The 22,571-nt window shown below is 43.3% G+C and overlaps 1 protein-coding gene across 1 annotated transcript in view; it reads left to right on the top strand.

The window, feature by feature from the left end:
• The window catches only part of MYOF (myoferlin), a 147,204-nt gene that overhangs the window by 83,428 nt on the left and 41,205 nt on the right, over positions 1-22,571 (top strand). Inside the window, exons 21-30 of the mRNA XM_029920143.1 lie at positions 856-980; positions 3,818-3,924; positions 6,224-6,416; positions 7,572-7,727; positions 11,649-11,780; positions 13,864-14,027; positions 16,322-16,436; positions 18,136-18,241; positions 19,420-19,565; positions 21,725-21,902. Of these exons, the coding sequence (XP_029776003.1) occupies positions 856-980; positions 3,818-3,924; positions 6,224-6,416; positions 7,572-7,727; positions 11,649-11,780; positions 13,864-14,027; positions 16,322-16,436; positions 18,136-18,241; positions 19,420-19,565; positions 21,725-21,902 (1,422 nt within the window). The remainder of the gene's footprint in view (positions 1-855; positions 981-3,817; positions 3,925-6,223; positions 6,417-7,571; positions 7,728-11,648; positions 11,781-13,863; positions 14,028-16,321; positions 16,437-18,135; positions 18,242-19,419; positions 19,566-21,724; positions 21,903-22,571) is intronic.

The following is a 22,571-nucleotide window of genomic DNA, read 5'->3' as shown; positions in this document are numbered from 1 at the left end:
TCAGGCCCTGGAAAATGAAGCTTCTGGTCTTCATTCTGTTACTCACCAGCACTATGACCTTAGACACATCACTCAATTCTAACCTTCAGTTTCATCTTCTCCAGAGTTGCTGCAAGGACTAAATAGCTGTGTTTGAACAAATGGGAATGAGAAACAGTCCCTACTTTTAAGGAGTGTACATTCTAGTGTATAAAATAAGTCTAGTGTATAAAACAAGAAGGTGGAGGATGAGAATGCCCAATAAAGGCATCAACAAATGGTTTAAGAGTATACAGAAAGGAGAGAGACAGTCTGATCAAATGTTCCAACAGATATTGCCATAATTTTTACCTAATTTTTGAACAAATACTGTAAAAATATAAAATGTACTAGAAAAGGTTTGCTGATAATTCTTAACCCCTGTAGGGTTCTAAGTAATACTAACCCCCTTGGATCCATGCTTTGGAAAACAGAAAATCCTTTTCTTCTTGCTCCAATTCCAACAAAAATACTTAGACTAGCACTTTACAGGTACAAATGCATATAATCTAAACTCCCATACTCTCTCTTTTTGCTGCTGCAGTGTTATGTAATCATTGGTGATGTTCAGACACAGGATCCTGAACCACACTACAAGATCCTAAAATTATTGTGTTCGGCTTACTAGGGTATTTTAGAGAGATTTTCAAGACAGGTTGAAAATATAAAAACTTTCTATTTATCCCTCCATGGCTCCATCGAATAAAATTTAAAAACCCAATCACCCCAAACAATTCCCCAAGCATGTAGATTAACTTGTAGCCCAGTTTGCACATCTCTTAAATGCCATGTTGTTCAGGTGTCCAGTGTTCACTGCCCCTCAATGTTCTCCACCAGGAAACTACTATTATTACTTGCCTTGGGCCCACACAAAGCCAGTTGTTACCCTGACTTCATACTGGGAGGACATCAGTCATCGCCTGGATGCGGTGAACACGCTCCTCGCCATGGCAGAACGGCTGGTAAGTTTATCGTTTCTACATTTCCTTTCCACTAGACAGAGTGAATTATGTATTAGCTACAAGCTAGGCCCCTCTAATACAAGATCTCAGAATATAGTGATAAGAGCTATTTCTTTAGTAACAGTTGAGGTCAGTGATCTAAGGCTGGTATGGAGGTTCAGAGATGTTGGGGACCCGCACTCCTTCCCCCTTCTTGCTCTGCCGTCACTAGGGAGTTGTTGTTGTCTGCATGGTCTAGGCTGCCCTCCAGCCTGAGGGAAAGGGGATGGAGAAGTCGATGGCACAGGCCTTTCCCTTGAAGAGAAAGACCCAGAAGTCACACACTTGATTTCTACTCATTTTCCATTGGCCAGAATCTAGTCATACAATCATCTTACTAGAAGGGGACTGGGAAGTGCCATCTTATGCTTGGGTTGGCATAGGCCAGATAAAAGTTCTCTTAATAAGGAAAGGGGGGTGTATATCAAACTGGGGGACAACCCACAGGTTCTACCACAGTTGGGAGTGGTGTGGAGAATGGTTCATGCCAATAGAAATAAACAGCCCTTAGAGCTCTATTGTTAAAGGAGCAAACCTCTCCACTGTGGGGAGAGGTGGGCTGGGAGGAGCCAGTGCCTGACATTTTATGCTCTTTTTGTAAACTAGAGGGAACTTTCCTTGGTAGGAGGGGGAGGTTCCCTCTGGTGAAACTGCATAGATGTGGTATCTGTAATTTTCCATCTAGTTGGCATTGGTGAGAAGGGGCACATGGTTGGGATATCTCTGAGCAAGTCAAAGATACTAAATCACTTCTATTAGGTACTGATAAAATCCATCTGTGATTAGTGTTTTGATTTCCAGATTATATTAGTATTAATTTTTTCTAAGGTGTAACCTCTGTCAGGGCAGGACCAATACATGTGGGGGTCCCAGAATATACCTGATCTAAGAATCTACAGCAAAATCTGAAGATATTGTTTGATGGGGGCACCTGGGTGGCTCAGTTGGTTAAGGAGCCGACTTTTTTTTTTAAATACAATTTATTGTCAAATTGGCTAACATACAGTGTGTAAAGTGTGCTTTTGGTTTTTGGGGCAGATTCCTATGGTTCATCGCTTACATACCACACCCAGTGCTCATCCCACCAAGTGCCCTCCTCAGTGGCCATCACCCATTTTCCCCTCCCTCCCCCATCAACCCTCAGATTGTTCTCTGTATTTAAGAGTCTTTTCTGGTTTGAAGTGGCGGACTCTTGATTTTGGCTCAGGTCATGATCTCACAGTTCATGAGATTGAGCCCTGTGTCTCCCTCTGCACTGACAGCATGGAGCCTGCTTGGGACTCTCTCTCTCCTTCCTCTCTCTGCACCTCCCCCATTCATGCTCTCTCTCTCTCTCTCTCTCTCTCTCTCTCTCTCTCTCTCTCAAAATAAATGAATAAACATTTAAAAAATAAAATATTCTATATTATAAAGATGATATTGAAGGAGAATTGTAGGTTTAAGTTAACTTAAGCATAAGTGTTCTGATATGCAGTCTGGTTGTGGTATTAACGTTCAATCCTCTTTCTCGAGAGAATTAGTAAAGCCCTGGCCACCCCTCTATTTTGATTATGTTTTTGGGTGTTCTTCAGCCTTTTTCTTCCTTATTCTTCTCATCAGCACTGGCCAGACTATCCTTATACCATGCTAATCTGGACAGCATGGTGGCTTTCCATGATCAGGATTTCTGATAATCACGGTGGACACTCTCTCAGTCTGTCTGTCAGCAGATGTGCAAAGTGACACAGTAGCATGTTCTGGGCTCATCTTGTACTGCTCTGACCCAGCCCTGAAATCACCAATTTTCTGAAGAATTCTGTCCCTCGTAGTGGGATTATCATGTGAAAACCAAGATCCGGGTAGTAGATGCTCACTGCTCTTTAGGTCATTGCTTGTAGGCCTTCTCAGTGGACAGACTCAGCCCCGGGCACAGGCACACAGAGTCACATGTGATTCATCTCTAGGTCTATCAATATATGAAAAGCAATGAATTTATAAGGATAACTCCAAACCCATTCTAATGTCACAGGTTTGTTCTAGTCTTCCTTATTTCCATATTTATAACTCCTTTCTCCAACAGTGAGAAACCTCATTTGTTCATTTGTTCAATCCTAAAATCCATAGAGAAGCCACTGTAAAAAAAACAAATCAATTTAGAGTTTGATATGTTCATGGTTCTTTTCTTTAATTTTTTTTTAATGTTCATTTTTTTGAGAGACAGAGTGTGGCTGAGGGGAGGGGCAGAGAGAGGGGGAGACACAGAATCCGAAGCCGGCTCTGGGCTCTAAACTGTCGGCACAGAGCCCGATGCTGGGCTTACACTTATGAACTGTGAGATCATGACTTGAGCCAAAGTCAGCAACTTAACTGACTGAGCCACCCAGGTGCCCCAGTGGTTTTTTTCTTTAAATTTAGAGTATATCATCAAAATATTTTGTTGAAAAGTTATTTGGGTTAGTTTGGTGTAGTTATATAGTTCATTTGTTTCTGTTTTGTATTCCATGGTAGGATTCCTTCACCCATCTTTATTGGTTTTATTTTATTTACTTTTTAAATACATAAAATATTTATGATTTCAAAGGTCAAAGATATATGAAAGATTGTCCTGTTACTTATAGATGTCAGCATTGATTGCCTTTTGAAGAAAAGTAAATAGTGGTAAGCTATGGTGAGCATTGTTAAACATAAGAATTTAAATGCTCTGGTTTTTCTGTTAAGTCTTTTGTATATTTCTTCTTGAAAATAACATTAAAACTTTACTGGGTTTAATGGCATGATACACAATAACCAGTTATTTCCTCTTTTTTCAAACTCTCCAGCAATCAAACATAGAGGCTCTAAAATCAGGGCTACAAGGCAAAATTCCTGCAAACCAGTTGGCCGAAATATGGTTGAAGCTGATCGACGAAGTTATAGAAGACACGAGGTACAGCGACCTTGTTCCTACCTCAGAATTCCCAGTCGTGCTCTCCTCCCTGGACCTGTAAGACTAGGAGAGGCCAGACGGTTGTTCCCAGTGTTGGCCTGGAAAGCGAAGTGAATTAGTCAAGCTTCTCAAAAGGCCCCAGTCACTGGGAGGAGTCCCTGAATCACACCAGGAAAAGTTCTACTTTCTGATTTGGGGCCAATTCCAAGCAGCCTAGGGAGACTGAGGGCCTTGCAGGAAATATCCGAGGGCAGCCTCCGGCAAGGTAGAGAGAGGGAAGGAGGCTGCAGGCCTGGGCTTGTGTACCCACCTCCCAGAGAGAGGTGGCTCCTGGCTTCCTCAGAGAATGGGGTCTAGGGGTGGAGCACTGATTCTGCCATTCAGAATAGCATTCCTAATTCACAAACACATTTTTAGAAATAGCCCTTTTACTCGCTTTTTCCCTAAATGCCTAAGGGACTCAATCTAAGGCTCCCTTCACAAAGCCAGTAAGATTTGACTTGAGCTGGAGAACCTTTTACAACTGTGACTTAGGGAACCGGCTCCGATCTCTGGGCATTTGTAAATCAAAGGGGGAAGTGATTCATCCCAAACTCAATTTAACTATTGGCTAAGAGAGCAGTGGACAGGAAAATTCCAAAAGAAAAGTGTATTGAAAACTGATAAGCAGCAAGAAACAGGAGAGCTTTGTATCCCCCCTCAGAGCTAATGCCCTCCGTCTCCCTGTCTTCGTGTGCCTTCTAGTGGTTTAGCTGCGTCATTGAAATGTTGCTGAAATCCGAGCACGGCTGGGCTCTAGCTTAAATTCAGAGAATTTAAATCTAGGTCCTAACGGTTCCTCTCTCCCAGTCCCCTTTGTTTTACAGATGAGAAAACAGGAGGTGAAATGATGCTTCTGATGTCCAGGGTTGGGTTTACCCACATGCTTTTCCTGCTACACGCTTCACACTCTCCACATCTATTTATTGAACAAGTGTGACTTTTGAGCTAGCTGCTTCCATATGCATTTTTGCCTCAAGGAATCATTCCAGGGACTTAACCTTTCCAGTGCATTGCCGTAACTACTAATGTGACCAAACAGAAACATTTGGTAATACCTTTGGGTAGAAGAATTGTATGAATTTTAAGGTTAGCTGAGCAAAACACAGAACTATCTATTTACACAGTTTTTGAAGAACCAAACTGATTTGAACTGTGTTCTCAAGTATCAAATGGAATCTTTATTATAACTTCATGTATCAGGAAACTTGTGTTTAAAAGAAGTTGTGCTAGGATTTCCTCCACTTAAGACGCGAGGGGAAATTCAAACCAATGGAAATTCTAAGTAGAGACAGTGTGAGTAGAACTTCCTGGAATTGATGACAACCTTACCCTATGCCCTTCCCCCGCCCCCAGCTGCCATGGTGAGAGGAAGACCCTGCAGAAGAAGGCTAATTCTGGCCCCAGCTCAGCTGTTCTAGACTTCTCATTTTATTGGGAGCTTTGCCTACACAAGTGGTTCTTAGCCTATTAGGACCTAATGGGCCCCTTTGAATACCTAATGAGACTATGACTATAAAGAAGGTGCTCGATGATGACAGCAATGTCATTCAGACTTTACTCTGCAGTAGGCATTGTTCCAAATGCTTTCCACGTATTACTTTATTTGTTTCTCACAGCAGCCCAATATTTTTCCACATTTGGGGACAGGGAAAGAAGGGATTAAGTAACTGCTCAAGATCGCATCACAAAACTAGGAAATGCTGGAGCCAGGATTTGTACCCAGATGGTCAGCTCCAAAGCATGTGGTGCTCACCGTATGTCACACTGTCTGACACAGACTTTTTAAATAAGGTCCAGGGATTTTCGGACCTCCTGAGCACCCCGCCCCCCTCCACAGACTGCCTAGAGGTACATGGTCCTTAAGAACCCTTCCGCTAAGTACTCTGTGATCTGCCTTCCCCTCCTTCATTTTGTGGGTCTGCTCAGTAGTTGTAAGAAGCAAAAGAAGGGAAGGCCTCTTCTCCCAAATGCTGCCGCTGTTGCCATCTTTTCTCCAGTGACTCCAGGGACCTTGAGTCAAACCCAAGAAATTGCTTTGGAATTTTAATCCCCCTGCATTCCTTGTGGGAGTGAGGAGAGTTTGTGTGACAGGTCTGCTCCGCCAATGCCACATACACTCAACTTCAGCTTAACCCTGGTCATGACTATGGAGTCGGGAAACTGGTGTGGCTTGCGAGACGGAAATCAAACATAAATGACGTTGACAGTTCTGAAGCCTGAAAACTATTCTGCAGATTATGTTTCTTTTCTTTTTTAGGTACACGTTGCCTCTCATGGAAGGAAAAGCTAATGTCACAATTCTTGACACTCAGATCCAAAAGTTGCGGTCCCGATCTCTCTCCCAGATCCATGAGGCAGCTGTGAGGATGAGGTCTGAGGCCACAGAGGTGAAGGCCACGTTGACAGAAATTGAGGACTGGCTTGATAAATTACTGCAACTGACTGAAGAGGTAGGACTTTTAAACTACACAAAGGTCACTTGATACAGAAGAGGGATTCTGTGGTATGGCACCAAGGACAGAGAAGGTAGTAGGAGAATCTAGAATCTTATCTTGGATGTTGAGCAAATCTCACAGATGGTGAGACCAAGAAGTTACTGGGCCGGGATACTGATGGGTAATGGGGTGAATATCACTGAAGTGAGGACAGAAGAGTTGGTGGTCCTGGAAAGGTCTTCACAGTGGACAAATCATTATCGTTAGCATGTTCAGAGAATACGCCAAGTAGAGGGATAAAGTAACAACTCTGTAGCACAGAGGATTGAAGTGCCACCTTTGGTTGGGATTGGGAAGATCTGGTTTTGCATCCTTGATCTACTATAGGTAACCTTGAGCAACCTCTCAAGGCCTCAATTTCCGCATATATAAAATGGGATCATTGTAGTACTCACTCCATAGGATTGTATTATGAAGATTTGGGATGATGGATATGAAGGGCTTAGCACAATGTGGGGCACATCGTGTGCTGGAGAAATACTGGCTGCCACTAACCTCTGTGGACTGAAAAATGGGAGTAGAAGACCCCTCTTATTGAACTTGAGAGATCCGGGTGGGGAGGGAATCGTCATAGATTTATGGATAGGAATACATTTGAAAAAACATGTGATTATAGGTAATTGTTATTTTCTACTTTTTATGCCTTGGGACTTTCAAAGTTTCCTATGGTGACAACTTATATCACCTTTATAATCAGAAAAAAAAGGTTTTAAAAAACTAAATTAATATTTCAAATTTGGCCATTATCAGATTGTGAGATGGAGATACTTGATCTGAGTCCAATGAAATAGATGAAATCAGTAACCCTTGACTACTGAGGGGCGAGATAAGAGGGGGGTATTTCCTAAACTGCCTCTCAGAGCTGTGTGAGTCAGGCTTTTGGCAGGTGAAGCCACCCCCCGACCCTTCTTCACTCTGTTCCCTTTGGGCCAGCCATAGCCTGCCTCCCCGCCCTGCAGACTCAGGGTGGCCCCAGAAGATGCGTGACAGGAAGTGAGACAGAGTCCTAATCACAGAGTTTCTAAGGGGAGCCAGCCCGCAGGGCCTCCAGCCCCTCTGTGTTTAGACTAACTCCAGCTTTGCTTCCTTTGCATCCACCCACGTGACCAGCCACAGAACAGTATGCCTGACATTATCATCTGGATGATCCGGGGAGAGAAGAGACTGGCCTATGCACGCATTCCCGCACATCAGGTGTTATATTCCACCAGTGGTGAGAACGCGTCTGGGAAATACTGTGGGAAAACCCAGACCATCTTGCTGAAGGTATGGCTTCATCACCATGTCATGTGAAATATTTAAATGTATAACCATATTCCCAAGATGGAGCTACTTTATTTTCCAATCACTGACTGACTACTAGGTGATCATGATCAATTCCTACCCATTCTGACACTTTCCCCTAGAACAATAATTCCAAGAGAGTAGTCTGGCGTCTACTGGTATTTGATCAAGGACACTTGCGTAGAGGTCTCTGTGGCACTAATATTAATGTGACATTGTGAATTCTATGCTTTCTGGCATGAATTTTTCTCTTCTAATGTCTCATGCTAAACAATGCCTCCTTTCCCTTCTAGTGAGTGTTTGGGAAGTAGAAAAAAGAAAGTAATAAACATAGTCCTTAGAATCTGTGCCCTAACCAAATGGGTTCTCAAATTAAGAAATTCTGAAAATTTACTGCTTTAGGACAATGGTTCTGAACATTTTGAGAGTCATGAAGTCCTTTAAGAACCTGATGAAAGCTACTGGCCCTCTCCCAGAAGAACGCACATTTCACACGCATCCAGTATTTTGCACGTGATTCAGGAGCTTCGTGGAATCCTGGAGGCCCGTCCCAGGACCTTGCCTTAAGAACTGCTCTGTGTGTGCTGATGGAGAACCGAGGGAGGGCCTGGGGCTGAAACCGAGAAATCAAAATAGTCCCCCACTGCGTGATTTGACCTCCCTCCCCCTTCCCAATCCCAGCCAAGTCCTTTGGATTTGAGGGAGAAGAATAAAAACTGAGAAAAGAAAAAGCAGTCAGGGGAGAGTGTTCTCTTAAAACAAGGAGATAGCTGCTAACTTTTATTTTTATTTATTTATTTAATTGAGAGAGAACAAGTGTGTGTGTGCGTGTGTGCGTGCACGAGTAGGAGGCAGGCAGAGAGAGAGGGAGAGAGAATCCCAGCACAGGCTCTGTGCTGACCTTAGGCTCAAACTCATGAAAACATACGAGCATGACCTGTGCGCAAATCAAGAGAGTCAGATACTTAACCAACGGAGCCACTCAGACACCCCACTGCTAACTTTTTAAAAAAATTTTTTTAAATGTTTTTTATTTATTTTTGAGAGACAGACAGAGACAGCGCGAGCAGGGGAGGGTCAGAGAGAGAGAGGGAGATACAGAATCTGAAGCAGACTCCAGGCTCTGAGCTAGCTGTCAGCACAGAGCCCAACGCGGGGCTCAAACCCACAATCGTGAGATCATGACCTGAGCCGAAGCCTGACGCTCAACCGACTGAGCCACCCAGGCGCCCCACTGCTAACTTTTAATAAATGTATTTATTGTTCTTTAACTGGGAGGGTGGAAAATAGAACCAGAGTGATTATTGTCCTTCAAGTCTCTCTTGATGGAATAAATTTTACTTAAGATAGAACCACAATTATAATTGTGTCTCAGGAGTCAGTAGAAGCAAACTTATTAATAAATAAAATTTCACAGTGTACAGGGGAGGGGACAAAGTGGTATTCTCTGTGTTAGGTTTTAGAACTCAGTGGATAAATATCAAAATGCTTTCAAGAGAATGTTGTATATATTTACTAACTATTAATACTCATTATCCAGTGTAATTTGTTGGGGCTTTTTGGTCTTGGGACTCCTTTATGTTCTTAAAAAATTATTGAAGAGGTCAGAGAGCTTTTGTTTATGTGGATTTATCTATCAATGTTTACCGTAATAGAAATTAAAATGAGAAATTGAAAAAATATTTATTCATTTTAAAGTAGCAATAATTAAGCCCTTTACATCTTAACATAAATTACATATTTTTAATAAAATATAACTATTTTAAAAATTAGAGAGCAGAGTGACACTGTTTTACATTTTTGTAAACCTCTTTAATGCCTGGCTTCACAGTATAACTGGATTCTCTTATCTGCTTGTACATTTAATCTGATGGAATACGTTGGCTGAAGTACATGAAGAGATCAGGCCTCACATAGATATTTAATTGAAAAAGGGAAGAGAATTGTAATATCCTTTTCAGATAATTGTGGATATGTATCTTTGATATAATGCCAAACTCAAGTAGTAGCTTCTAAATTTTCTATGTTTATTTATTATTGAGACAGAGAGAAACAGAGCATGAGTGGGGAGGGGCAGGAGACACAGAATCCAAAGCAGGCTCCAGGCTCTGAGCTGTCAGCACAGAGCCCAACATGGGGCTCGAACCCACAAACCGTGAGATTATGACCTGAGCTGAAGTCTGATGCTCAACCAACCTAACCACCCAGGCGCCCTAAAGTGGTAGCTTCTAAACGGCTACTTGCAATATGGAGTTTGAAAACGTATCAGTGAACTTTTCATTCTCTGCTACATTAAATCCATTGGTTTATCTTGCACTTTGAATGGTTCTTTTATCCAAGCCTGATTTTGTAACATTTAGCACTGATCATTTAGAAAATATTAGTTCATTGAGTTATGCAGATCTTCCTAATGTTGACACATTTTATCTTACGACATTGAAAAAATCACATTTATTAATATTACTCATCAGAAAAGTCTTTATTTATAATTGGGATGCTATGAAGCTCACCATGACAGGTACAAGTTTTCCAAAATTCTTATTTGTTTTTACTTGAAAGCCTGAATTCTATCATTGGCAATAGAATACTGACAGGCTCACCTGGTTAATGTTCAAGAAAACGTCTGCCCCAGACCTAAGTTTGAGGGACCGTATTTGTCTGTCAGTCATTGTTTCAAGTAAAAAACATTTCCATTATAAAAAGAAACGGGACTGTCTGCGTAGCGCAGTCATTTGGGCATCTGACTTCGGCTGTGGTCATGATCTCATGGTGCGTGGGTTCAAGCCCTGCATGGGGCTCTCTGCTCTCAGAACAGAGTCTGCTTTGCAACCCCTGCCTCCCTCTCTCTCTGCCCCTCCCCTGTTTGTGCTCTCTTACTCTCTTGCTCTCTCTCACTCTCTCTCTCTCTCTCTGTCTCAAAAATAAATAAACATTTTTAAAAAAGGCTAATACAGGGGTGCCTGGGTGGCTCACTCAGTTACGCATCTGACTTCAGCTCAGGTCATGATCTCACAGTCTGCGAGTTCAGGCCCCAAGTTAGGCTCTGTGCTGACAGCTCAGAGCCTGGAGCCTGCTTTGGATTCTGTGTCTCCCTCTCTCTCTGCCCCTCCCCCACTCACAGTCTGTCTGTCTCTCTCTCAAAAATAAACATTTAAAAAATTAAAAAATAAATTTAAAAAGGCTAATTCAGTTCACATTTCAAACAACTAAGAGATTTTTTGCAACCTATACAGTAACAAGCAGAAGTGATTTGTGTATACTTTCCATTTCATCACACAAAATATTTAAATAAACATACTCAAGGGGGCACCTGGCCGGCTCAGCCAATAGCGCATGTGACTCAATCTCAGGGTCATGAGTTCAAGCCCCAGTTTGGGCATGGAGCCTACTTAAAAAAAAAAAGTTAAAAGAGAAAGGTATACTCAAGGAATGTGATTTGATAAGATTAGGAACTTTTACTGTTTTATTTAAAACTAGTATTTCTTTTCCTTACTGAGAGTGATGAAGAAAACTATCCCCACGGGTTCAGTTTGGTGTTCCTGCCCGGGTCCTACTGCAGTGCCCAGTCTTAACCAGCACTGCTTTTGCACCCTCAGTGCCCATGTCGATACAGCGAGAAAACAAAACAAAACAAGTGCCGTCTTAGTATTATTAGGGAAGTCGTTTTACTCTGTGAGCCTCCTGAAAGGGTCTCAAGGACACACAGCGGCCTATGGATCACATTTTGAGAACCACCGCTTTCGTTGTTATCATAATCTCTGCCGTAGGGTCATTTGGAAATGTTTTAACTAAGCAAACATAAAAGTAGACTGGGGAGAACAGTGATCGGATGTTCGGTCTGTCTGTGGCTTGAACTTAACGTCAGAGCCTGTGCGGCACCCAGCGTTATTGTGCATCTCCCAGTATCCGCAGGAAAACATCCACGGACCCAAGGTGCCTGTGCAGCTGCGAGTGAACATCTGGCTGGGCCTAAGTGCTGTCGAGAAGAAGTTCAACAGCTTCGCAGAAGGAACATTCACCGTCTTTGCTGAAATGGTACATAGCATGGCATCACTCTCTTTTCTGTCTGTGAGGGAGTCCTTTTACATGTCCTCCTTAGAGAAAACATTCACAGATCAAACACAACCAGCCACAGCGTCAGCACTACTTAGAATTCCATCCGAGGGACCTTCCTCTGGGGTGAGAGGGAAAGACTGACCACACTGGGACCCACCAGAGTGACTCACACACAGACAACCCAGGAATGAGGACGCTGGGCAGGTGCAGACCTTGAGAGGTGTGCTTGCGGGGTGGGGGTCTTTGTACCGCAGAAGACTCATTCCTCACATAGGGAAGGCCTCCCTAAGTGATTATAGAACTGGGTATCCTGGCAACCATGCCGACTGCAGGGCCACCCCAGAGATTCTGATTCTGTAACTGGTTAGGGATTAGCATCAGCAATGATTCAAGTGTGGGTAGATCTGGGGCCTCAGTGAAACAGTGAAATACATGGGAAACACAAAAGCCCTTACAGCACAGGCTCGGAAGTGCCACTGGGGATAAATAGAGGGTGTGCCCTGAATGGCTGATATTTATGCACAGTCAACTGGACCATGTGGAGTCAGGGCATCGGGGCACATGTAGAAGATGCTTGCTCCAACATTCACGTAGGGTTTCTTGGCATCGGCCTGGCCCCCAGCTCTGGGGCTGGAGCTCAGCCGGGAGAAGCTAGCTAGCTCTAAGCAAGGATCAACCAGTCCAGGACTCTCTTTCACTCTTTCTAGATCTTTCCCTGCATAGCACAGACTCTAGTTTCAACTCACATTAAAGAGATGATCCATACATCTTAGTTGTGTGACTAGTTTCTTTAGACTCTCACAACCTATGAGTGCCAGTAAGAGCACATTAATAGCAATAATGGACATTTCATGGGTTCTTGCCCTCCTGTGCTGATATCAGATGTCTGTTCTCCACAGAATCCACCACCACCCTGCATCCCCTACCAGGTTTCTGGAGGTCTCTGAGGTGCTTCACATGGGTTATCAGTCTTGCCAAATTCCTTGCCTAGATTTTATTATAGCCATGCTTGCTTCCAAGCAGAAGTTGTGGGAACACCTCCTCTGTTCTGTGTCTTTGTCACTTAGAAGCCTGGGAAGCCATGCACATGCCCCCAAGTCTCATAGCCCATTCTAACGATAGCTTCTTCAGCTACTTCCGGGAGCTTATCTCCTTTCAAGGCTCAAAGCCCAGATCAGAGACAGGTGTTACTGTGGCTGCTTGAACCCAATTTCCCCATCTAGCCTCTACTCAGACTTCTTCCTTCCTTCTTCAGCCTCAAACTTCCCTGTCACTTGTAAATCTTCTTTTCAGTGGGCTCATCAGTAGACAAATGGAAATTTCAGCTTGCACCCAAACAGGGACACTCACCACTGGCAAATCCCAGCCCTTTTGATGGTTGACAGAGTGAAGAGCAGACCTTTGTAGATTTCTAACTTCCAGCTTAGGAAGAAATGCCCTGTAAACCAGAGTCTGTCATTGCCACTGAACCTGCTTCCAGAAAGATCTTGGTCTTCATCCCCACTGTATTCCAGATGGGACAAAGACACAGAACCTTTAGGCTCCATAAAGGCTGTGCCCTTAATGGACCTTCATGCGTCAAATGGGTTCTTTGTAGACTGCCTGGGAAATGTACCATCAATTATAATGTTGATTTTGTGGGAGAAATGGACCCCACATTCTAGGCAGTAGACTGTTTACAAGTAAACTCTTAGAAGCCTGCACACTCAAATCCATGACTTCTATGGGTATTTTAAAAATCAGGCTCAGAGAACCATTTGGAGCTATTCAGTATGATAATGGAAATAAGTAGTGTGATATACTACTGTTCACAATTATTTGCACATTTGAACAATTCCATGAGAATTGGTAATATTATCCCCAATTAACAAATGGAAACATTGAGTCTTAGAAGAGTGATTTGCCCAAAAACATAATCGGTAGCAGCCCGAATAGATCACTACCTTCTGGGAATAAAGTTTTTCCACTTTCTATCAATGTTTAGCTTAAATGGGCTTAACCGTTTAGGGGCAGGCTTTATTTCTTGCTCTCTGATGGTGTTTCTCTAATTTGTTTTTAACAGTATGAAAATCAAGCTCTTATGTTTGGAAAATGGGGCACTTCTGGATTAGTGGGTCGTCATAAATTTTCTGATGTCACAGGAAAAATAAAACTCAAGAGAGAATTCTTTTTGCCTCCAAAAGGCTGGGAATGGGAAGGAGACTGGATAGTTGATCCTGAAAGAAGGTAAGTTTTTCTATTTTCTGAGAAAAAAGGGTGACAATGAAGCCTTTCCCTAGAAAGTACTAAATGAATCTTCTCCATCATCATTATTGGTAATATTTATGTATCACTCACTGAGCATAAGTCCATAGAAACTTGAAATATGTCACTGGTACCCCATAATTAAACAAGTACAAAAAGCACCTCATACTAACATTTATTGAGAATTTATTATGTGTAAATGTGTCAAGCAGTGTACTAAGCACCAGTGTGCTAATCACTTTGTTGAATCTGAACTACAGCTCTATAAAGTAGGTAGTGTCAGAAATTATGAAGGATCTGAGATTTTTTAACAAGCTAACAAGGTCACCTGCTGTATTTCCATGGATGCTGGAAGGAGATGTAGGATTCCTGGGTCAGAGACAAAGGACTTCACGGCCAACAGCAATAGCAGTACCAGAATTAGCATTTGCTCTAGTCACTCTGTGGGAATAGGGACTCACTTCCCACAGAGTGACAAGAAGATGGTCAGATGGTACTGAAACACGAAGTGGTTTGTGTAACAGGAGAGGAAATTGAACTTAGGGAACCTGAATCATTTATAATGGTTAGCAAGCCTGCTGGCCCTTGGCTCCAGAGAGAGAGAGAGAGAGAGAGAGAGAGAGAGAGAGAGAGAGAGAGAGGCTCTGTCTTCCAAGCCTATTCCTCATATAAACATCCTTAACTCTGCAGAAACACAAGAACTCCTAGAGGATTATCTCCCAACAAATAATAGCATTATCTCCACTTTACAAGTGAGAAAACAGAACTACAGAGATTAGGTAACTTATCCAAAGACACATAGGTTGTAAGTGGTACCAGTCTAGCCTGGGCACCAAAACCAGCACCCAACTATTACACTGGAATGTCTGTAAAAAACAGTAGAGGATGCACTTTAAATGGGCGAGTTGTATCTCAAGAGCTTGCTATTAAAATGAAAGAGCAGAGAGGAAGCAAGCATGTGTCCCGGGAGTTTGGGTTTCTGAATGTTGCCAACACCCCTGGAACCAGAGCTGCCCTTCCTCACCTCATCACAGCAAACTTGACTTTGGAGGAAACAAGCTTGTGAAGCTGGATCTCAAGGTCTCACGCTGGACTTCTCCCTCTCCGTCCACATTTGTTTCCTGTGATCACAGACCTTGGGGAAGGAAGCCAATGAGTGCTGGGTCTGGTCTGGTCTGTGAAGACCCGATGACTCCACATGATTGCTTTTCACCCACGACAGCTTGCTTTGGATGAGGCTGGGGTTGCTGGTGACGAGAAGGAAATGGGGTTGGAATCGGACAGAAGGAAGGAAGGTTAGTGAGGACAAGGAAAGGCAGAGGCATTGTGTGTGGAAAAATAGAAAGATCCAAAGCATGTCAGGGCTCGACGGGACCCGAGAGGCTGCAGCCAGGTCTTCTGTTCTCCTTCTTGGGGACCCAGAGAAATGATGGGATGAGCTCAATTTATACAAATAGTTGGGACTAGTTATTTTCTGATTTCGTTCCAGTGCTTGATTCTAGGGGAGGCTACGGCAGGGAAAAGGTGGAGGGCCGCAGTAAAGGAAAAAGAAACCTCACTGGAGTGGGCACCTGGCAGAAGACTCAAGTCAAAGTTGGAGCCTCTGTACTTTCCATTACGGGCTGTCAAAATAGTTCCAACTCCAAGAGGAGAATTGGAGTGGCAGAGAGTCAGTATGGATTTCTTAAGTACCTAAATGGAGTCTGGAGTCTTAAATGACCTGGTTTGGCTGTCGACCTAGGAACTCTCCAGAAAATGTACACTCCTCCCTTCAGTTTGTGTTACGTAGACCACGCAGGCCAGGAGTAAAAATTTCCACACTTGGCCTCCTGAGACTGTCTCCCCTCTGTTTTTTAAAATAGGAGGAATGAGAGTGGACAACATCCTATTCTTTTGAACTGTTAGCCAGGAGTTTTGCTACCAAAAAAACAAAACAAAACAAAACAAAACTGAATGGTCCTGAACTGAAACAAAAATATGGCACAGGAGGTCTCTAGAAGGAGCCGCCCACGGGACTGTTTTCCCTGTCCCCACCCTGATGCCTGAGGAGGCGCGGGCCTGCTGACTGCAGGCTGCTCTGTAATTTAGGTCTCCCTGTTCCCGCAGACCCCTTCTTCAAAGGACTGTCAGAAGCTGTTAGCGGGAAGAGGAGCTTGGAGTGGAGAACCCAAGGGATAGAGTGAGGAGGGACCCGGTGTAGATGCTTCCCGACCACGGGGCAGGCCTGGGGTTGTTGGCCACCACCGCTCCTTTGGTAACCTGACCCTCCCCCGCAGCTTGCTGACCGAGGCGGACGCGGGTCACACGGAGTTCACGGACGAAGTGTACCAGAACGAGAGTCGCTATCCCGGGGGCGAGTGGAAGGCAGCCGAGGACACCTACACCGACGCGGTGAGCGGGCTGCCCCCCAGAGACGGCCTCACGCCCCAGCTCTTCGGAACCGTGACCACGAGCCCACTGACCACGAGGCGTGGCCTCCCCTCTCTTCTGCTCGGTCTCGGGTTCCGAACAGCCTAACCTTAACTTTAAGCCACAGGAGTGCACCGATAATGATTTTCTCTGGAGAGGTCACTGGGCCTGTTTAACTAGATGTTGGGACATGGTAAAATCAGAGTTTGTGCAATTTTTTTTATTGTAAATATTTATCATTTAACTCATTTTAAGAAGCACAACAAATGGCATGTGTGTGTCTCTAAAATATTCAAATAGCATAAAAGGAAAAGTAATTCTCCCAGATTTATATTCGCTGCCACCCCCATCCCGTGACAAGTAACTATTGAAAGCACATTTCTGTTCTTGCTCAACTGTGTAACTTCAGCCCCCCCCCACACATACACCTAACTAGAACTGTGTTGTGTGCACAGTTCAACGACGTGTATTCTTCATCTAACAGTATATCGTGGACATCTTTTTATATCAGTACATATAGATCTATGAGCTTTTTAAAAAATTGCCTGCAGAGTGTTTTATTATATGCACCCTCTCTAATTTATTTAAATAATCCTCTCCTTGTGGACATTTTTTCCCTAGTCTTTGGGTTTTTATTTTTAAGCAATGCAGCAGTAAGTGTTTTTATATGTACATTTTTATTCACTTGTGGAAGTTTATGTCCAGGAGAGATGCCTGGATTGTTTTGGTCAGTTTCAGTGCATACACATTGGTAATTGATAAGTATTGCAAACTGCCTTCAAATAGGTTGTGTAAGTTTGTATTTCCAGCAACACCTTCTTAGAGGGCTGTTTTCCTAAACACTCACTACCCTGCTGCGACACCTTGTCAGTTCATGATCAGCGGTACCCTGATGTCATCTCCATTTTCCCACTCTTAAAGTGAGGCTGAGGAATTTTCCATATGTTTATGGACCACCTTCACTGTCCCCCATAACTGTCGGTTTTAATGCAGTCAGTACTTAAGTCAGTATTTAAGCTAAACCTTGCTCAGTCTTACACAGTTAGTATCTAGAACCTCCAGTGACATTACCGTGTACTTGAGAACATGTGTTTTTCATACTTGATCCATCTCTGATGGTTTCTTTCCAATAGAGCTCCTCATAAAGAGAGCTGTACCATTTCATAATTTTAGCTTGAACATATGAAGTTGCTGGTATTTGACCATTTTTGATCTATAACAGCAATTCCCATGGTTCAACCCAACATACTCCCTAACAGTGGAAACAGAAGGTATTCTAAAAAACTAATTTTGTGTAGTAGTTGTGCATAGAGATTAACGATTCTTCTGAGTGTAGCATCTAAGCACGTGAATACCACGCGCTGTTAAATGTGAGGCATCCTGGGGCGCCTGGGTGGCTCAGTCGGGTAAGGCTCCGACTTCGGCTCAGGTCAGATCTCACGTTCGTGGGTTCGAGCCCCGCGTCAGGCTCTGTGCTGACAGCTAGCTCAGAGCCTGGAGCCTGCTTCTGGACTCTCCTCCTCTCATGCTCTGACTCTCTCTGTATCAAAAATAAATTTAAAAAAACATTAAAAAAAATTTTTTTTTAAGTTTAAAAAAAAATGTGAGGCATCCTCTCACTTTTGCTTCTTACTGGACGCTATGATTTTCTTGTCTTCATCTTTTTGTTTTTGTTTTAAAGAATGGTGATAAAGCAGCCTCACCCAGCGAACTGACATGCCCTCCAGGTTGGGAATGGGAAGATGACGCATGGGTATATGACATAAATCGTGCAGTAGATGAGAAAGGTAACATGTATTTAGATCTGCTATGACGGGCTCTCTGCAGCAAGGCCCTGCTTGACCAGACTAAAGTTTCCCTGGCAGGGGGGAGGCTCTGTTGGTCTGTGACAATCAGGTCTTGGATAGTACCTGTGCCTATTCAGATGCAAAATCTGACGGGCAAGCAAGTGCTTGGACAGGTGAGGGTGGGGGTGTCAAGAGTGAAAAATACAAGATCAGGGGGCCAGGTGGCTGCCTGTCGAGGTGCTGGGAACCCAGGACGAGAATTGGGAGTGAAGAGGAATTTGGACTTTGTCTCTTGACTCACACCCACAGCCTCCCTGGGAACGTCACACTCAGGAACTCGTAGCTCAGGAAGAAAGACTATAAAATGCCTTAAAAGTCATCCTATTCAGCAGTAATGCAGATTGTTGTGGGTTTTTTTTTTTTGGAAGTTAAGTTGACAATAATGTAGATTATTGACATCCATTCTGTTAACGGTTTTTATCCTTTTCTATGAATAGTAATCTAAAGTTAAATGACTATAACATTTGGAAATATAAAAAGAGAAAATCTGATTTTTTCCTTATGAAAGAAAAAACAAGCATAAATAAAGAAGAGTTCAACTTGATTATAAATTTGTTGTTGATCTTGATGCAAACACCATCAATAATAGTTAGCATTGTTCGAGCCCAAACTATGTGCTAAGCATCGTCCTAGTTATTTACATGCATTATTTTAATGAACTCATTTAATAAAGGTATAATTTACCATTATTGCTGGGAAATTAGGACCGAGGCAAGTTTACTAACCTGCAAGAAACTGTTGTAGTGAGCAGCCAGCGGTGCTGACGCGGGGACTTACACCCGGCTGTGCGGCTGCACAGCCCATGCCCCTCAGCGCTGTCCCCATCTGCCTCTCGCACTGTGCTTTATTTAGTCTTGGATGCACTAAAGTACCATGAGTGACTGGAGGGAGAAAAGGGAAGGACAACCCCGTGGGCGCGAAGGAAGCCGTTTGAAGAGGGGGACAGGGCTGTATTCAGTTTGGCTGAACCGCAGCAAAGTGAAAAGGGGCAGTTGTATTCCTTGTCACCACAGAGAATGTTGTTGGGAGAGCAGAGAGAGTGGATGTTTTCTGGAAGTTTATCTGGCAATCTGGCAAATGCATCTCTTTGGGATAACCATTTGCAAACTCTGTTCCAGGCTGGGAGTATGGAATTACCATTCCTCCAGATAATAAGCCCAAATCCTGGGTTGCTGCAGAGAAAATGTACCATACTCATAGACGGCGAAGGCTGGTCCGAAAACGCAAGAAAGATTTAACACAAAGCACTTCAAGTACTGCAAGGGTAAGAATTGCCATGGAGGAAGCTAGGCTGGGGCAGGGCAGGGGTGGGGGTGGGGGCCACAAGGAATTCCAGCAACTCAGCTTTTCCTACAGGCACCATTTGTCAGTCAAGGGCCTAATGCCTGCTCCAGAGTTCACAGAATGTGCCCCCCACCCCAACCGGCAACAACACATGACCGGGGAGCTTGTTAGAAATGCCTCACTCCAAACCTACTGATTTAAGAATTGCAGGGGTGCAGCCCAGCAGTCGATGCTTCAGCATGTCTTTCAGGTGACCCCGAAGTAGGCTGAATAATGAGAACCTCTCTAGATGTAGCAATAGAAATTATTTTGGTAGCATAAGGAAGTAGTGGCAGTAGTTCAGCACTTGGAATAAGATACACAAGGACTCAAATCCTGGCTTTATTTCCTTTTTCATCTGCAAAATGGGTATAAAGCCATGCTTTTAATTAGGGTATTTTAAGGCTTACATGGAAGTGAAGTGGAATAATAATGCTCATAATAACAATAAGCAGAATGTGTTGTGTGCCTTCTCTAATGCCAGGTACGGAATACACATTACCTGGAATCCATAAGATCTACATTAATCCTCATCTTTTAGATAATGCTCACAGAGGTTACATGGACTGTAGGCCACATGTCTAGAAAATGATCGAGCCAGTGTTTGAACCCAGGCAATGCAATTCCACGGAGTGCCTGACTCATAGTAAGTGCGATGAAGTCGCTTTTTATTAAGCAGCGAGCCCCTTGGGGATGAAGACGGAAGCTGTCTACTTTGTATCCTTCCTGCAGCTCAGAAACCAGTTCCTAATAAATAATGGAGGGGAATGAATGAACTGATAAGTGAATATCTCTTATTCAACTACCCCTTTTCTGATGGGGTGAGAAGTTCTTAGCGGCACTTGGCTCTCTCCTGCCACATGAGAGCACCAACAGGGGTGGGAACAAGAACTTGGCCCAATCCTACCGAAAAGAATTGTTGAGACTTTGATCCTATTCCCCAACCTCCATACTCTTGGCCGCCTGAAATATTTCAGTGCCACTGTCAACACTGCTGGAGGGCCGATTACAAGGTTGTGCTTGACCTGCAATTATGTTTATTCAAAATTGAATAATCCCTACAATGGTAATAGCCTCCGTAGAGCTCTTATTTCTGAGATCATGAATATGATTCAGTATTATTTTGCATTCATTAAATATAGTCTTACTTTAGGGTATTTACAGAAAATGTCCACCAGTAAATATCAGCTACATGAAGGCAAGGACCCTGTCTTGTCTTGTCCTTCACTGCCTCCTTGGCTCTTCACACAATCCCTGTCACACAGTAGACACTCATATCTGTTGAACTGCATAGAACATTGAAAACTGAGGGCATTTATATATACACAGCTTTTAGGATAAAAGGCACTAGGGGTGCCTGAGGGGCTCAGGCAGTTGAGTCTCTGGCTTCAGCTAGATCATGATCACACGGTTCGTGGGTTTGAGCTCGTACTGGGCTCTGTGCTGACAGCGAGCTCGGAGCCTGGAGCCTGCTTCAGAATCTGTGTCTCCCTCTCTCTCTGACCCTCCCCTGCTCAAAAAAAAAAAATTTTTTTTTAAAAACACTAAAATTTTTTTAAAAAGGTACTCTACTCATAAGTTATTAGTTATTACAGAAGTAACATATCTGATCTATCACTTAGTTATGCCGGCTATTAGCCTAGATGAGACATTTAAATCCTACGGACGGTGGTGTCGTTTTTTTCCTACATAGAGATAATAATATTCTCTAAACCATATCACAATTGCAATGTCTTATGAGCTAATTAAAGTGAAAAAATAGAAAGCAAGCTCAGAAAGAATCCGTTTTCCTTAGCCCTCCCCAAGTCTGAGTAAGGGGCGTCCCTGCTGGCTTAGGCACCGCCTTGGTAATAATGTCCCATTTCATGCCAACTGCCTGCTCATCTCTCAGTGCTCCCAGAGTCCATTAGCTGCGCAAGGACAGGCAGCCTGTCTACTTTGTTCTTTGTTGTATCATTGACTCATCACATAGTACTTGGATCAGAGTAGATTTTCAAGGCATATTTGTTGATTGACCAAATAATCTGCTTTATCCATTAAGGGATATTATTGTTCTTATTATGATTATCATTAGCATTAAAGGTTTTATCTCTGTTCTAGGCCATGGAAGAATATGAAGACCAGGAGGGCTGGGAATATGCTTCTTTAATTGGCTGGAAATTTCACTGGAAACAGCGGAGTTCAGATACCTTTCGCCGTAGACGCTGGAGAAGAAAAATGGCTCCTTCAGAAACACATGGTGCAGCTGCCATCTTTAAACTTGAAGGTGCTCTTGTAAGTACTAGATACTTGAAGCTCAAATAATACTGGGATAGGGAAAGTAGATGAATGTTGGATACACCACTGACTCCATGGATGTCCCTCCAGTACTGCAGGACTGCAGATAATTTGGGAGAAACCTACATATCCTAGATGCTCAGTAAGTCATGTTAATGAATAGACCATTACTCTAGGAAAGGATCTAAGAAGTCCTACTGCAGACACACCTGTTTAATGTTGTTGCATTGAGCGTTTTCCGAATATACTTGTTCCAAAACCCGTGTTGCAGGTGACATCTGTTAACACCCCAGGCACAGGTTCCTGGGATCATACTTGGGAAACTACAAATGTTCAACAACCCAAAAGTGTTACATGTACATATGTGAGGGAGAGGAAAACAGAAGGATGGCTCACGGAATTAGAGAATAATTTATATGGAATCACAATAATGAAGAGAGGGAGGGAAAAAGCAGAATAGTGGAGGGAGTGAATAAGAAAGTGGCAGTCATCCATCTAAAACAACATGGTGGTTGGGAACCATTTCCAAACACAGCCTGCTTTTGTTTCTGACCTTGCTCTGTGCTTCCATTGCTTATTCTCCTCCTCCTCCCACCCTTTTAATCCCTTTATTTATCCTTCATGCTTTTCCATTTTAAATTTTTAGCATCAGGGTTTGGTAAGCCTGAAA

The sequence above is a fragment of the Suricata suricatta genome, chromosome 2 (genome assembly GCF_006229205.1).
Source record: "Suricata suricatta isolate VVHF042 chromosome 2, meerkat_22Aug2017_6uvM2_HiC, whole genome shotgun sequence".
In the NCBI taxonomy this organism is placed as follows: domain Eukaryota; kingdom Metazoa; phylum Chordata; class Mammalia; order Carnivora; family Herpestidae; genus Suricata; species Suricata suricatta.
The sequence above is the reverse complement of the archived record's forward strand: the minus strand, read 5'-3'. Positions and strand labels throughout refer to the sequence as shown.